At 37.2% G+C, this 13801-nt stretch overlaps 1 protein-coding gene across 2 annotated transcripts; it reads left to right on the top strand.

The window, feature by feature from the left end:
• Positions 1-222: 222 nt before the first annotated feature.
• LOC124541117 (F-box/LRR-repeat protein 20) lies at positions 223-11590 on the top strand. 2 transcript variants are annotated; one of them, XM_047118956.1, is made up of 14 exons: positions 223-424; positions 4122-4235; positions 4525-4608; positions 5296-5403; positions 5919-6016; positions 6478-6544; positions 7059-7161; positions 7857-7942; positions 8015-8197; positions 8275-8376; positions 8460-8547; positions 9665-9789; positions 9877-10008; positions 10112-11590. In XM_047118956.1, exons 1-13 carry the CDS (start codon positions 395-397, stop codon positions 9979-9981), a joined length of 1293 nt encoding a protein of 430 aa, XP_046974912.1. In that variant the 5' UTR covers positions 223-394; the 3' UTR covers positions 9982-10008; positions 10112-11590. The 2 variants fall into 2 exon arrangements, with proteins under 2 accessions (XP_046974912.1, XP_046974911.1); XM_047118955.1 differs by having other exon boundaries at positions 9877-10017; positions 10121-11590.
• Positions 11591-13801: the final 2211 nt, after the last annotated feature.

The following is a 13801-nucleotide window of genomic DNA, read 5'->3' as shown; positions in this document are numbered from 1 at the left end:
ATTTATAACTGTCATAATATCAAAACAAAACTGTTTATCTGTTCTAAAATTTTATTTTCTAACTCCTACATAGTTTTATAAATAAATTATAGACGATGGTTAAATATATTAAAAATACAGAAACTAAATCATATTTATGTTTCAATAAAACTGCGATGTATAAAATAAATTTTAAACAGATTACATATACATACGGAAGGTGCGTTTGACGATGAAATTTCAGAACGCACTGCAAGTGCAACAGCGAAGTACCTATACCGCGCACCTAGTCGGTCGGCGAAAAATCAAAAAGTCCTCCATATTTGTTTGTGCGATATTTCGCTAGTGTTTTAAATTTAAAATAAGAGTGTGAATAAAATCCAACACTGTGGCTAAGGTGACGCCGTTCCCGAGTATGACTTATTCCGGAAGGAATAAATTTGAGGTGAGCAATCGATCCTTACGACAGCACTTTGTTTGTGTTTTCATATGATATGATCAAAAACAGCTGACATCGTATGTACAGACGCAGCGAATCCTTTGTTCTCTAGTGCGTTTTAAATTTCATCTATTAACCATTAAGTGCACGTTCAAAACCGATTACCAAATATATTTAGATCTCCGTGTTAAACAAGTCAGATCTATTTTTGAACATCATTATTTTGTTACGATTGTTATTTTATGCGCTATTCGATTGTTTTTCGTTTTAAAATAAGCCAAACTTATCGCATTAATCAATTAAGTGTAATTGATATTTTGTCGTAAGTGTAACGACCTCAGTTCAATCAACTCCGTAGCGTTTCGATACCGTTATGTAGGCGAAATGCTAAAATTATTTCGTTATCTTAACCCTATTGTTAAATATTTCCCATGCACTCACAAAAAATATTAATTACCCCCTCGAAATAAATAAACATACATAGATTTATTATAAGTGGTCATTATTATTATTATTTATCAATAATTACTTGATCGTTTGATAGTTTACGATATTTTATATGTAAACATTCAGTGTTTATTCTCCTGTTATAATATGTCAACATCATATTTGAAGTCCAAAAACACTATTAAAATTAAGATATTAGAGTTCTTTTTTGAAATTTCACATGCATCATTATATTCATTCAAGTAAGAGTCTGTCATTCCCATTTGATTTTAATCATTTTATTTCTGCGATATTAATCTGTATTTATATTACTTAGTACATATTTTGCGTAGAACATCAATTTAAGGAGAAGATCATGTACTTTGATGTTTAATTTGCTTGTGAAGGAAAACGGTGAAACACCTGCGTTTGTTGTTAATATTCTGCCACACGTAACCATCAACTTGCTTTGACAAGCATGGTGGAATTCATTGCTAAAATTCTCCTTAAGAAAGTTGTTACTAGCTGTAAATAGAGTAGGTAGTAACAATTGTTGCTCTACATATTTATTATAATGGTCTCCGACTGGGTGGCATCCACGAAGTGACAATTGATTTCTGTCTCTACCTACTCTTGTTCTCGTAGCTTTTATATGATCATCCTATCTCCTGTACCGACACTATGCCGTTCCTTTTATTTATAAATAAGAACAAAACTACCTCCAATGACTTTTGTATACCTAATTGCATTTCATGTAGGTTTTTTAAATTAATTAGATCAATAAAATAAAATACTTAATTCAAGTTGCATGTTTTTTAATATGCGACTTGAATTAAGTATTTTATTTTATTTATATATTTATGTCTCCTTTCTCAGAATACCTGATGCTCTATGATAGTAAACACATTAAAGTTTATCATTAACTAACAATATATCAACTATTCTTATCTCTAACTACCACACATCTCAATAAAATCTTTACTAAATAACTATTTAATATCTCTTGAGTGTATTTAGAATATGTTCCAAACCTTCTCCTCAAAGGAAGAGGCCTTTAGCCCAGCTGTGGGAATTTACAGGCTGTTGTTATTTTTGTGAGTGTATTTGTTAGTAAATTTTAATATCTACCTATAATACAAAAGCTGTGTGATCATAGATTATTATCAACTCACTGTTTTATTTCATCGTAATTTTAGTTTTGTTAGTAAAGTCACACTAAGACTTGTGTGGTGTTATGTTAATGATGACATTGACTCCTTTGAAGAGTCTTTCTTTTTCAACATGCTTGTGGGATGAGATAAACATGCATGTCTGAAAGTGTGTATATTGTTTTCACTGGAATCAAAGTTGCACAGACTAGACCTAATTGGAAATCACTTTTATATCAGTTTTTGTTTCTTAGCTTAGGAATCTGATAATAGTGTCAAGCCACCATATCCAAAAAAGTTAGTCTAATGAGATTTTAAAATCATTTAATAAATAAATAAGTTTTACTGATATCTGTCTATATCTCACATTTACAAAACAAACTGATATTATAAATTTGATCTCATTGCTGCGTAATTTATTACTACTCAACATGTTTCCAGTATAAAAAAAATATGTGTTCCACAAGGATCTATGTTAAGTCCTCTTTTATTTTTGGTATATGTAGATCAGTGTTGGGCATTAATCAAGCAATTGTCAATTATTTTATTAATTGACTAAAAAAGTAATTGCAATTAAATTAATTACAATTAAATTAATCGCAATTACACTTTTAATTGCACCTTGCAATTAAATTAATTTGATTAACGTATGTCAATTGCAACTTACAATTAAAATAATTGCAATTAACTTTTTCAATTGTTTTATAAAACAATTAAAACTGACAATTAACTTTATATATCAAAATGAAATTAGTAAAGATTTAGGAAAATTAAGCTATAAGTATTAGATTTCAGACGAATAAAAACGTGGTCAAAGGCTCTTAAGTATAGCTTATTTTTTTTAAATCTCTCTTTCCACAGAAAAAAAAGTGTTTATTTTTATATTATATAATATAAAGTTGCATTGATCAATATTTCCGCAGCGTAAGTGTAAAACAAAAACATTTCAAGTCGTCGTCATCGTTCAAGTCTTTTATTTGTTGCTAACATATTTATTTAACTACATGAAAAGATGGGGGGCACTATTCTACTACCCGGAACCACACGGGTATATTGTATATTTATATGTACCAGCTTTATATTATAGCAGTATTTTTAATTGTTATTTTTTAATTAAAATTAACAAAACAATTAAAAATTAATTAATTGTTAATTGTTACTAATACAGTTAACAATTAATTAATTGTTAGTTGTGATTTTCCACAATTACAATTGATTAATTGTTAACTGTATTAGTAACAATTAACAATTAATTAATTGTTAATCTTTAATTGTTCTTGCAATTAAAATTTGCCCAACACTGATGTAGATGTTCTTCTTATGTGATGTCAAAGATACTTTTTATATTTTAATGTTTGCTGCCTATAAACAATGACTTTTTTTTAATTGGAAAAGCAAAACGACGTAAGCAACGCATTATATGATATCACACAATTATAAATATTTATTTTAGTTTCAAAGAAACAATAAGCATAGTTTATCTTACTTATTGTAATCAAGGTAATTATAAAGCTTCAATTGATAAAGATTTTATAAAATTGAATATTCATTCAATCCATTCATCCTTATTTATCAAACCAAACACAAACATTCAGCGTCGCAGAACACGTAGTTAAAAAGGTCAGATTACAGACTGATATATCACTGCTTCATTAGCATTTTCGTATTTATTTCATAGTAATAGCACACCGCACATTACTTCGGGGTAGCATTTTAAACCACTTTAATAAGTCCGGGATTTTCGTTATATTGGGCCTCTTTGGTCATTTTCCAAGTTGCCCCATGAAGCTGACGACCAATGCTGTGTAGATTCGCAGTAATATATTAGTATCAGCGACAATAATTGTTTAAACATGAGAAACAATCAAAGGCAATCCCGGGGCCAGGTATTCTTTTATAAACGCCGCATATTCATCTATTAATAAACTGTGCTCATTAATAGATTTATATATTGCTTTGAAATCAGGAAATAAATTAATACGTAAATATTATATTACTTTACACAAGTGTATGTATTTTTTATGCTCGGTTTTTATCATTTTGTTGCGGTATCGCGGTTTTAAACAGCGAGTTGCAGTCTTAGTATAATATCACGACGATCAGCTTAAGAAATGCTATTTCTGTTGCAGATTGCTCGATTTTCGAGCGATGACGAAAACCACATAAACAAAAAGTTGCCGAAGGAATTACTGCTGAGGATCCTCTCGTATTTGGACGTCGTTTCGCTTTGTAGGTGCGCTCAGGTGAGTCGACATACAGGAACGCAGACCATAGCTGACAGACCAGATGCAATATAAGCTAGATTAATGTAGTAGTGCTAGAAGTTGAACAGCGTGAACCTGCAAGATCAGTAGACCTGTCTCGGTGTGTTATAGATGTGGGTGGTAGAGTTTTCCATCTGTGTTGCCAAAAATGGTTGATAACTTTAATTCTTAAGATGAAAAAAATGAAGCTAATGCGACGTTATGTGAATAATATGCAATTTGAGTGACTTTCCATTTACTTGGTTCATGTAAATATTTTCTATTAAAGGTGTCAAAACTATGGAACATTCTCGCGCTGGACGGCTCCAACTGGCAGAGGATAGACTTGTTCGACTTTCAGAGAGATGTCGAGGTATTTCGTTCTGTTTAGTTTATTAAAACTAAATTTGTACAAACATATCATTAATTTTTCAATATTTTAACAATATTTATTTATGATAAAAAAACAACCCTCGGATAAGTGTCAATTGTTTAATGGATTACCAGCCGACTTGCTACATGAAAATCTCTAATTCGATCCCGAACCCTGGGATAATTCTAGTTTGCAACACTAGTAGCTAGCTTGTAAGGCTATGGGTCCTCAAGTCCTGGGTTCAAGTGTCGTGTTCACAGCAGCCACGAAGTTTCACGTAAAGTTCTAACGCCAGAACTCTATCTGATACATCGGATTTGCCCTTCTATCAGATTACAAGGGAATGAATAGTGGACTTATTCTATTCTGAACAGTTTGCCAAATCCTTATGATGATGTCCCCCAGCTTTCAGTCAGAGAGACATCGTCACTAACAGTAACAGCCTGTGAACTCTATCAAGCCCCTTCCCAAACAGATAATTTGAGTCAACTCGTTGCATATTCTACCGCGAAACAGTAACTTAGCATTGTTGTATCATGGGTTAAAGGTCACTGTATCTACAGGCGCAAAGGATGATATTTTGGCAGGGGTGATCGTGTATTGATGATCTGAGGAGCAGTTAATGTATGGTGGTGGTCAGTTACCATCAGGTGACACGTTTGCCTATACCACACGTATTTGTGTCAGGGTCCGGTAATAGAGAACATATCGCAGCGCTGCGGCGGCTTCCTGCGTCAGCTGTCGCTGCGCGGCTGCGAGAGCATCGCCGACGGATCCATTAAGACTCTCGCGCAGGTTCGAACATTACTGTAACAATCAGCAATCGTCAGCAATCATAACAAAAGCAAGCGACCGTGATAGTAATATTTTTGACGACCTCCATGGTCGAGTGGTGTGTACACCGGTTTTCATGGGTACGCCACTCTGAGGTCCCGGGTTCGATTCCCGACCGAGTCGACGTAGATTACCATTAGTTTTCTACGTTGTCTTGGGTCTGGGTGTTTGTGGTACCGTCGTTACTTCTGATTTCCATATCACAAGTGCTTAAGCTACTTACATTGGGATCAGAGTAATGTATGTGATGTTGTCTCATATTTATTTATATTTATATAATATTATAAATCACTATCACTCATACATTTTTGTTCGTTAAATAACTTCAACCTTGTGGTAGGTAATAACATAAGTGAAATAAAAGAGAGATAAGGCATATGACTCACTGCCTGCCTTAGGCCTCATCTCGACGTCACAGTTTGCCGTATCACGCAGGCAGATTCCCTCTCCCTTAATCCGTGGCGTTGCAATTCCAGTCGTGCCCGAACATCGAAGACCTGAACCTGAACAAGTGCAAGAAGCTGACGGACGTGTCGTGCCAGGCGCTCGGCCGCAAGTGCAGCAAGCTACAAAAGTACGCTGGTTCCGTTCCGCTGGTATCCGATGCGCTTACTATTACTACACGCCCTACCATCACCAACACCACAACCCCCCCCCCACTTGAGATCCATTTGAAAATTACCACCCAAAGTTGTTGTAGTTGAAATAATTGCTAAACGATGTGCCATTTCTGCTACGTATAATTTATTTCCTACTTTTAGACTATTCCAATGATCCTTGACCTTGAATTAACATGGTATAATGAGACCACCTATAATCCAACCCTTATATCGACAATGCCATCAAGCGAGGGAACTAATTACTACACGTTTTCAACCGCAGAACAACAGTACCAAGTATTTCTGCCTAGCGATGTAATTAATGATGGGTAGGTGGTACCTCTTTAGACGGACTTGCACAAGACACTCCCTCCCCCTCGAGTGGTAACGCCACACTTGGTGTATCGCAGTTAATACGAGCGTCATTGGCTTCCAGGATAAACCTCGACTCGTGTCCCAGCATCACTGACATATCGCTGAAGGCGCTGGCGGACGGCTGTCCGGTGAGTGACGGAATCTATTATACCCTAGACGTCTAGTTAAAGATTCTATAAGGAATGAATCCCTTTTTCAAGAATACAATATGATGAATAACATAGATTATATTCAAGATAATTATATCCGATATACTCATATATAAGATATGCCTTATTTATTTTTATAAAAACAAACCCAGGTCGATTAGATGTAAATATATTTATTTAACATAATAGGTTCAATCGGCATAATTCCAAGTTGTAGAATCAATCACCCTTAATTTTCATGATAACCCCGTTAAAAACCCCGGATTCTGACCACCGACCGCTCTCTTCTGTTTTTCTTCTTTTATTTCTCCTGTCACCTCACAATCACAATCCAGTCATCCAATTGGTCAGCCGATCAAAGTCGGCTTTCTTTACCAGCCAACCACGACGCATCTGTGTTACCATCTCTAAATCAGAATAACATATTTAAAATCATCACATTATGAATACTTCAACACTTTTTAGATAGTAATTAGCATGACTGCCGTTCCAGCTGTTGACGCACGTGAACGTGTCGTGGTGCCAGTCGATCACCGAGAACGGCGTGGAGGCGCTCGCGCGGGGCTGCCCCAAGCTGAAGAGCTTCATATGCAGAGGTAATTGCGATGACGTCACAGCGGCCACGGAGGCGCTCAGCCTCGATCCGGACAAGTAATACAAGCACGCAAGACAGCAGACGAGCGAGCTGAAGATGTTACAGTGAGAGCGCAAACACTCAGTCTGATAAGCTTTCAAAAGCTATTCGAAGCGCCTTCAGGCACGCGCTTGTAAGCGACTCTGACTACAAATCCATTTCTTTATAGTATTCTTATAAGCCCACGAAGTATTCTCAATGTGCAGTGCAGACGGTATAGCCCTTGTTCCAAAGATTACACGATCTCATTTATCTCAAATTAAAAACATACTATAGAAACGTATAACTTGCTCTGAGAAGAATTGACTAACCTAACCTAACGTTTTATATTATCCTTACGTCTCTCGCTTTCATATACTGGAAATAAAAAGGGACCCATAATTGAACCTTGTGGAACACCCTTTTTTAAACAAACTCTTCGACGATCCAGAAGAGTTTGTTTCATTAATGAGTAGGGCATAAGTAGGCTTTCTCACAGTATTATCTTTAAATTCTGTTCTCGATATGAATTATTGGAACCATGCAGAGAACGCAAGCGCCATCTCAGCAAATTTTGTCCAGATTTGGACCAGTCTTTCGTCTCAGATTGTGTGTTTTCTGTGTTTTAACAACGAGTGACCTCTGTTCTGTTATTTTATGTCTGTTTTACGTTCGCAGGATGCAAGAACGTGAACGACAAGGCGGTGTCCTGCCTGGCGACGTACTGCCCCGACCTCGAGGTGCTCAACGTGCAGGGCTGTGACGTGAGTGGCCGTGGGTGTGTGTAGCGTGGGCGTGGGCGTGGGCGGCAGGCAGTGAGTGCGCGTGTGTCGCAGAGCCTGTCGGACGAGTCGGTGTGCCGGCTGGGCGGCGCGCTGCGGCGGCTGTGCGTGTCGGGCTGCGCGCGCCTCACGGACGCGGCGCTGGGCGCGCTGGCGGCGCGCTGCCCCGACCTCGTCACGCTGGAGCTGGCGCAGTGCGCGCAGCTCACCGACGCCGGCTTCCAGGCGCTCGCGCGGGTGAGCACCGCCCCACCGCAACCACAACCCCCCCCCCGCCCCCCCACGCGCCCCACTCACGCGCCCCCCCCTTGCAGAGCTGCAGGATGCTGGAGCGGATGGACCTGGAGGAGTGCGTGCTGATCACGGACGCGACGCTCGTGCACCTCGCCATGGGCTGCCCGCGACTCGAGAAACTGGTGACTGCATATATCGCTCCGAGGTGACGGTTATCTGTGACGTTTCTATTGTGTTATCGTAACACGCGGACTGTGTGCGCCAGACGCTGTCGCACTGCGAGCTCATCACGGACTACGGCATCAAGCAGCTGTCGCTGTCGCCCTGCGCCGCTGAGCACCTCTCCGTCCTCGGTGAGTCCTCCCACGTGGCTGTGTGTGTGTGTGTGTGTGTGTGTGCGCGCGTGTGCGTGTGTGCATGCGCGTGTGTACATGCATAGTCCATTCCAATGACAAAAGGAAACATTCAAAACATACCGTATTTTTCAATATCACAAGTGTTTTGTTGCTAAATCCACTATAAGATTAACTACAAACAGTTCTTGATTAATATATCTTCATTTGTAATACAACAATATTTCACTAAACTACGTAGATCTACTTTAATTTCACTTCCAAAGTAACGAAAATAGTTTTGTCGACATTCAAGACGCCATATCTCGATGACGAACATTAAAAATAGAGGCCTCAACTAGGCATGTTCGCTAAACGAATGTAGACGAATGAATTTATACAGATAAAAAATATAGTATTTTAGTTTTAAAATTCATTATAGATATTTTTTTTTAATATATTTATTTAATCGGTTGTAATATATAATATGAATTATTTATTAGAAACGTAAAAAGTTACCTAACGATAGATAAAAAAGTTATTTTTATACAGTAAGGTTTTTAAATAAAAATAATATTTTTACTAAAAATGTTAAAAGAATTATTTTACTTAAAAATCTCTTATCTCGAAATGTAGATCAGTTTTGTGCATAGCAATTTTATAGTTTTTAAAATAATACAATGTTAAGAAAGACATTCGTCTCTTATCTTTCGTATCATGTGCACGGATGCATATTCGGAATGCTCTGAAGTTTTTTATTACGACCTGACTTTGTTTAAAAGGAAAATTACTTTTAAAATCAAAAAAAATATATCCGTCCTTTAGCATTAATTACCCATTCATTCACTAGTCGAACGCAAATGACATATCAATTCAAGGTCAAAGTTGTTTATTTACCTTTTCTCCTCTTCCCATTGGAAGTATATATGTATGTGTGCGTGTCTCTCTATCCTTACTGATAGATAAGAGCTTTGGTTATCATCGCATGAATCATTAAGAGCCACAACAATTTCCATTCATCCAGACGGATGTTTATAGCTATTATTCAAACACTCTCATCAACTCACATCACACTTTCGCCGTATGATGTGAGTAAATAGAAAAATAAAGGTAAAAGTAAAGTGTGCGTCGTGTGCAGGTCTCGACAACTGCCCGCTGGTCACGGACGGCGCGCTCGAGCACCTGATCTCGTGCCACAACCTGCAGCTCATCGAGCTCTACGACTGCCAGATGGTCACCAGGAACGCCATCCGGAAACTCAGGGTGAGTACGCAGCCCGCCGGCCGACTGGCAATGTCATATAGAGTGTCGAATCCTCAAAACGGCGCCGTAACGCGCGTGTGCCCGCAGAGCCACCTGCCGCGCGTGCGCGTGCACGCGTACTTCGCGCCCGCCACGCCGCCCGCCGCCGCGCGCCCGCGCCCGCGCTACTGCCGCTGCTGCAACATCCTCTGAGCGCGCGGGCGCGGCTCTAGGACAATACCGTTCTATCTATCTAATACAGCTCTTCAATACTCTCCCAACCTGATGGCCCCCTAGTACCGACCGCGGGCCGGCGGGTCTCTTCCCCGGGGGGGGGGGGGTGCCGTTCTATCGACAGCTCTTCAATACTCTCCCAACCTGATGGCCTCCTAGTACCGACCGCGCGCCGGCGGGTCTCTTCCCCGGGGGGGGGGGACCCGACACCCTACTTATTGGCAATCCAGGATCAATTCTTCTGATTCGCCATCTCGAGGGCCCGTGCGGTCGTAGTTGTGGCCTAATTGTCATCTTAATACTTGCAAGTAGTTCAAAATGAAATTAGTTCGGTACGTCAGTAGGGCGCCGTGCGTCGGTGGCGTTGAAGATATTCAAGTGCTGTCTATATTACAATGTAATCAAAATATACAAGGTGAGTTATTTAATAATTCCTCGGGACGTAATCGTTTGAACGTTATGCTGTTTCCGCCTCACGCGACGCGTCTTGTTATGTGGATAGTCCACATTTTATTTGTTATAATATTACTGCTGACCCTCCCATGGTAGGTTGATATATGATCATTGTCAATAAACAGCCTATATAACGCATTTTTGTCAATTGATGGTCGGTGAAGTGATTAGATGATTCTGCCAAACTCCTCAGCTTCAGGGACATAGTATCTTAGTTTCCAAAGTTATGGCCATATGAAATACCATCAGCTGACCTATTTACTAAATGTTTGTCTACTTTACATAATAAAAAATAATAGTTTATCTTAACAACTAAACCACTGGTAAGAAGTTTGGCATAATGTCGTGCGGAACAGCCCTGGAGAAACATAAGCCTCCATAACAATATACAATATTGTTTACAAGATGTAATGCTGTCTGTGGTCGCTTCGAGGTCTAAATAAAATTAGACGTAAGATTGTTCTAATAACATTAGCATTTTGTTTAACAATAGTTTTACGTCATTTACTAACTTAACTGTTAATTTTAACGAATTATGTTTATTAAATAATTTTATTTTACACATCGCTTTAGTTAAAGTGGTCATTATTTATTAAATGGTCAATTTTTATTTAAATCGTACATTAGTGCTATGCTGGGAGTAACATATTATATAAATATATATTAAGAGAAATATATATCAGTTAAAGTATCCGTCTTACTTTATAAAATGCAAAATTATTTTCTGATTTTCTTTTAACATATATAAATATATATATACAATTATTTTTTGTTTTTATCAATTGTGATAGTATTTAAAGCCATAATGCATACGGTGGCAAGTTGACGTGGAGTGTGTGGTAAGAAAGTAGAGTGGTACCACTTAATATTGTGTGGTAATATAGCTGCAACATTTTAAATTCTGTATTTTATTTTTTTTATTAAATTACACACACGGCAATTGTGTTTGTCATACTGATAAAGTATGTGTGTAATTATTTTGTAACTGTGATATAAAAAGCTTTGATGTAATGACTTTGTATCTGTAATAACACTGACTGCAAGCTGAGACAGGAATATAAAGTATTAATGATTTGACTACTTAAGCAATGGATTTTCTACTTATACAATTCATATGCAAAATTTCCATAGAGCTTAGCTTAGCTTAGCAAAGATTAATGAAATATTCTTTCACTAAAATTCAACTCTATATATTGCTGTCTGGGAGAGATGAGTGAGCCAGTATTTGTGTAGTCACAAGAGAAATAAACACTGACCACAGGGGTCCTTATAATTGGTGGTATATATGTACTTCTATCTATATCTTATATATCTGTACTACCTTGCTACTGTTTGATTGCTTCTCTCCTACCAGATAGTACAGTTTCTCTAATATAACTAACAGTTTTACTAAAGTACTAATCATACATTAGGCCGGTGTGTTGCAAGAAGCTCCCAATTTTTCAAGAGAGTTTAGCCCAGCAGTGGGTTATGGGTGACCAACACCATGAACTTGTCACCGTATATTCATAAAACAATAAGATAATAATTAAATATTTGATTGTCCATTAGAATACTTTAATTTATGAGTAATGTATTTATGATTTGCGATCGGACAATAAGTGGGTGGGGAGTGTGAGAGTTATCTGCTAAGAGCTTGTTGATTTAAAATGTTTTTTTACACTAAGTACTTTATCTGTACTTTAAAAATATGTGGTACATTATAAATAGATATATACAATACCAAAAAAAATATATTGTTACATGTGATGTCTTAAAACTAAGTTATAACTATAATTGGCAGTCAGTTGCTGACATTGGGATATTTTTTTACAATAATGTATGTGATTATGTATGTATTTTACATAATGTTTACAAGACTTGCATCGAATAAAGAATGCATATTTTTTATTTTGTTTATTTTATTTTTTTGCCTGCTTTATTATTTTTTAATTGAGTTTGTTTTAGCTGTCCGGCATTACTGTTGAGTCATCTGTAAATTGAGTGTTGATTGCGGTGTTACAGGAATATATTAATTATATACATATGTGTATACTTTTATTTTAAATTATTTTCCTTTTTTTTTATTATTTACTATTACTAGTCTCGCACATTCGATTATCCGTTGATAGTTAAAGTGACAGTAATAATATCGATGGTATCGCTGTATCCTGAATAGTTTTCAAAGTCAAATATTGACGAGTCTAACAGACGGTAGTATTGTAACATTGATTTACGCGGGCTTTTGATCACTATGACAGGTGACGTTTGTCTAATGATGACAGATTGACCCACGTCTAGAAACACAAAACATGTAACCAGCTGTCAATTTAAATGCGAACCAATAACTTTCAGTTAATTTCTTTTAATATCGATTGGTATTGTGTTGTAGACGATCGTCGTTACGGACTGCGATTTTATTGTGAAACGCGCTGAAAAGACCAGATGGGGCCACACAATCGCTTTGTCTGACCAGAGGCTATTGCGTAATCCAAGCCTGGCTTTGGGATCAGACACTGGGTGATATTTCTTTATTGTTTTAATACGAATTGTACGGACTGATTCTAAAGCCAGAATTGTATGCGTTACTTAAATGATTTCTATAAATATGTCAAGTCTTTATTCCAGTCAGACCACAGCATCGACAAAATTAGTCCAAATTTGTTTTGATCAAATATGCAGATTATTATGGGTTCGTTTTATTTCTGTACGTACTGTCTGACTTTGCATACAGTCAATCCTTTTAATGGTCATTTTGTACTGTATTTGTAGTACAGTGTGTAAAAGGAATACAAAGTCGCGTATCAAGCTCACACATAAACAATTAGTACTTACTACTATTACTAACGTAATATTTGCTATTAGTGAAAATACGTTGAAAATGTTGCCAGTCTAGAGTACTTTCAGAAAGCGTTCAGATTGTAGCACAACACATTAATACACTCTTGAAAGAAGCGAGCCGACAAGCATTTCCGTTGCCTTCTTCCAGTTAATATGTAAGTTACCACTTCGCGTGTTCATTGTTCACTAGATACTATTTAACTAATTGTAATATTTATATACTGTGTAATTAACCAATTCGATTGGTTTTTGTAATAAATTAAATCACTGAAACTTTAACGTTAATGTACTATATGTATATATGTAATGAACTCATATGTAAATACGCTGACAAACGGACGGACTGACTGGAGAGTAACAGGAAGGGTTTTTGTTTGATTTGAATCTTTGTACAGTCTGTTTGAATAATTGTGTGATATTTGTTTACAAAGAAACGTGAAGATGCAAAGGTTGCCACGCACCCGGGTATGAACTTATATGTTATATACTTAGATGTATAATTTACTGAAAGTATATGTTACAACCG

This window comes from Vanessa cardui, chromosome 27 (assembly GCF_905220365.1).
Source record: "Vanessa cardui chromosome 27, ilVanCard2.1, whole genome shotgun sequence".
NCBI lineage: Eukaryota > Metazoa > Arthropoda > Insecta > Lepidoptera > Nymphalidae > Vanessa > Vanessa cardui.
Note: the sequence above shows the minus strand (reverse complement) of the source record. Positions and strands in the feature narration are given on the sequence as shown.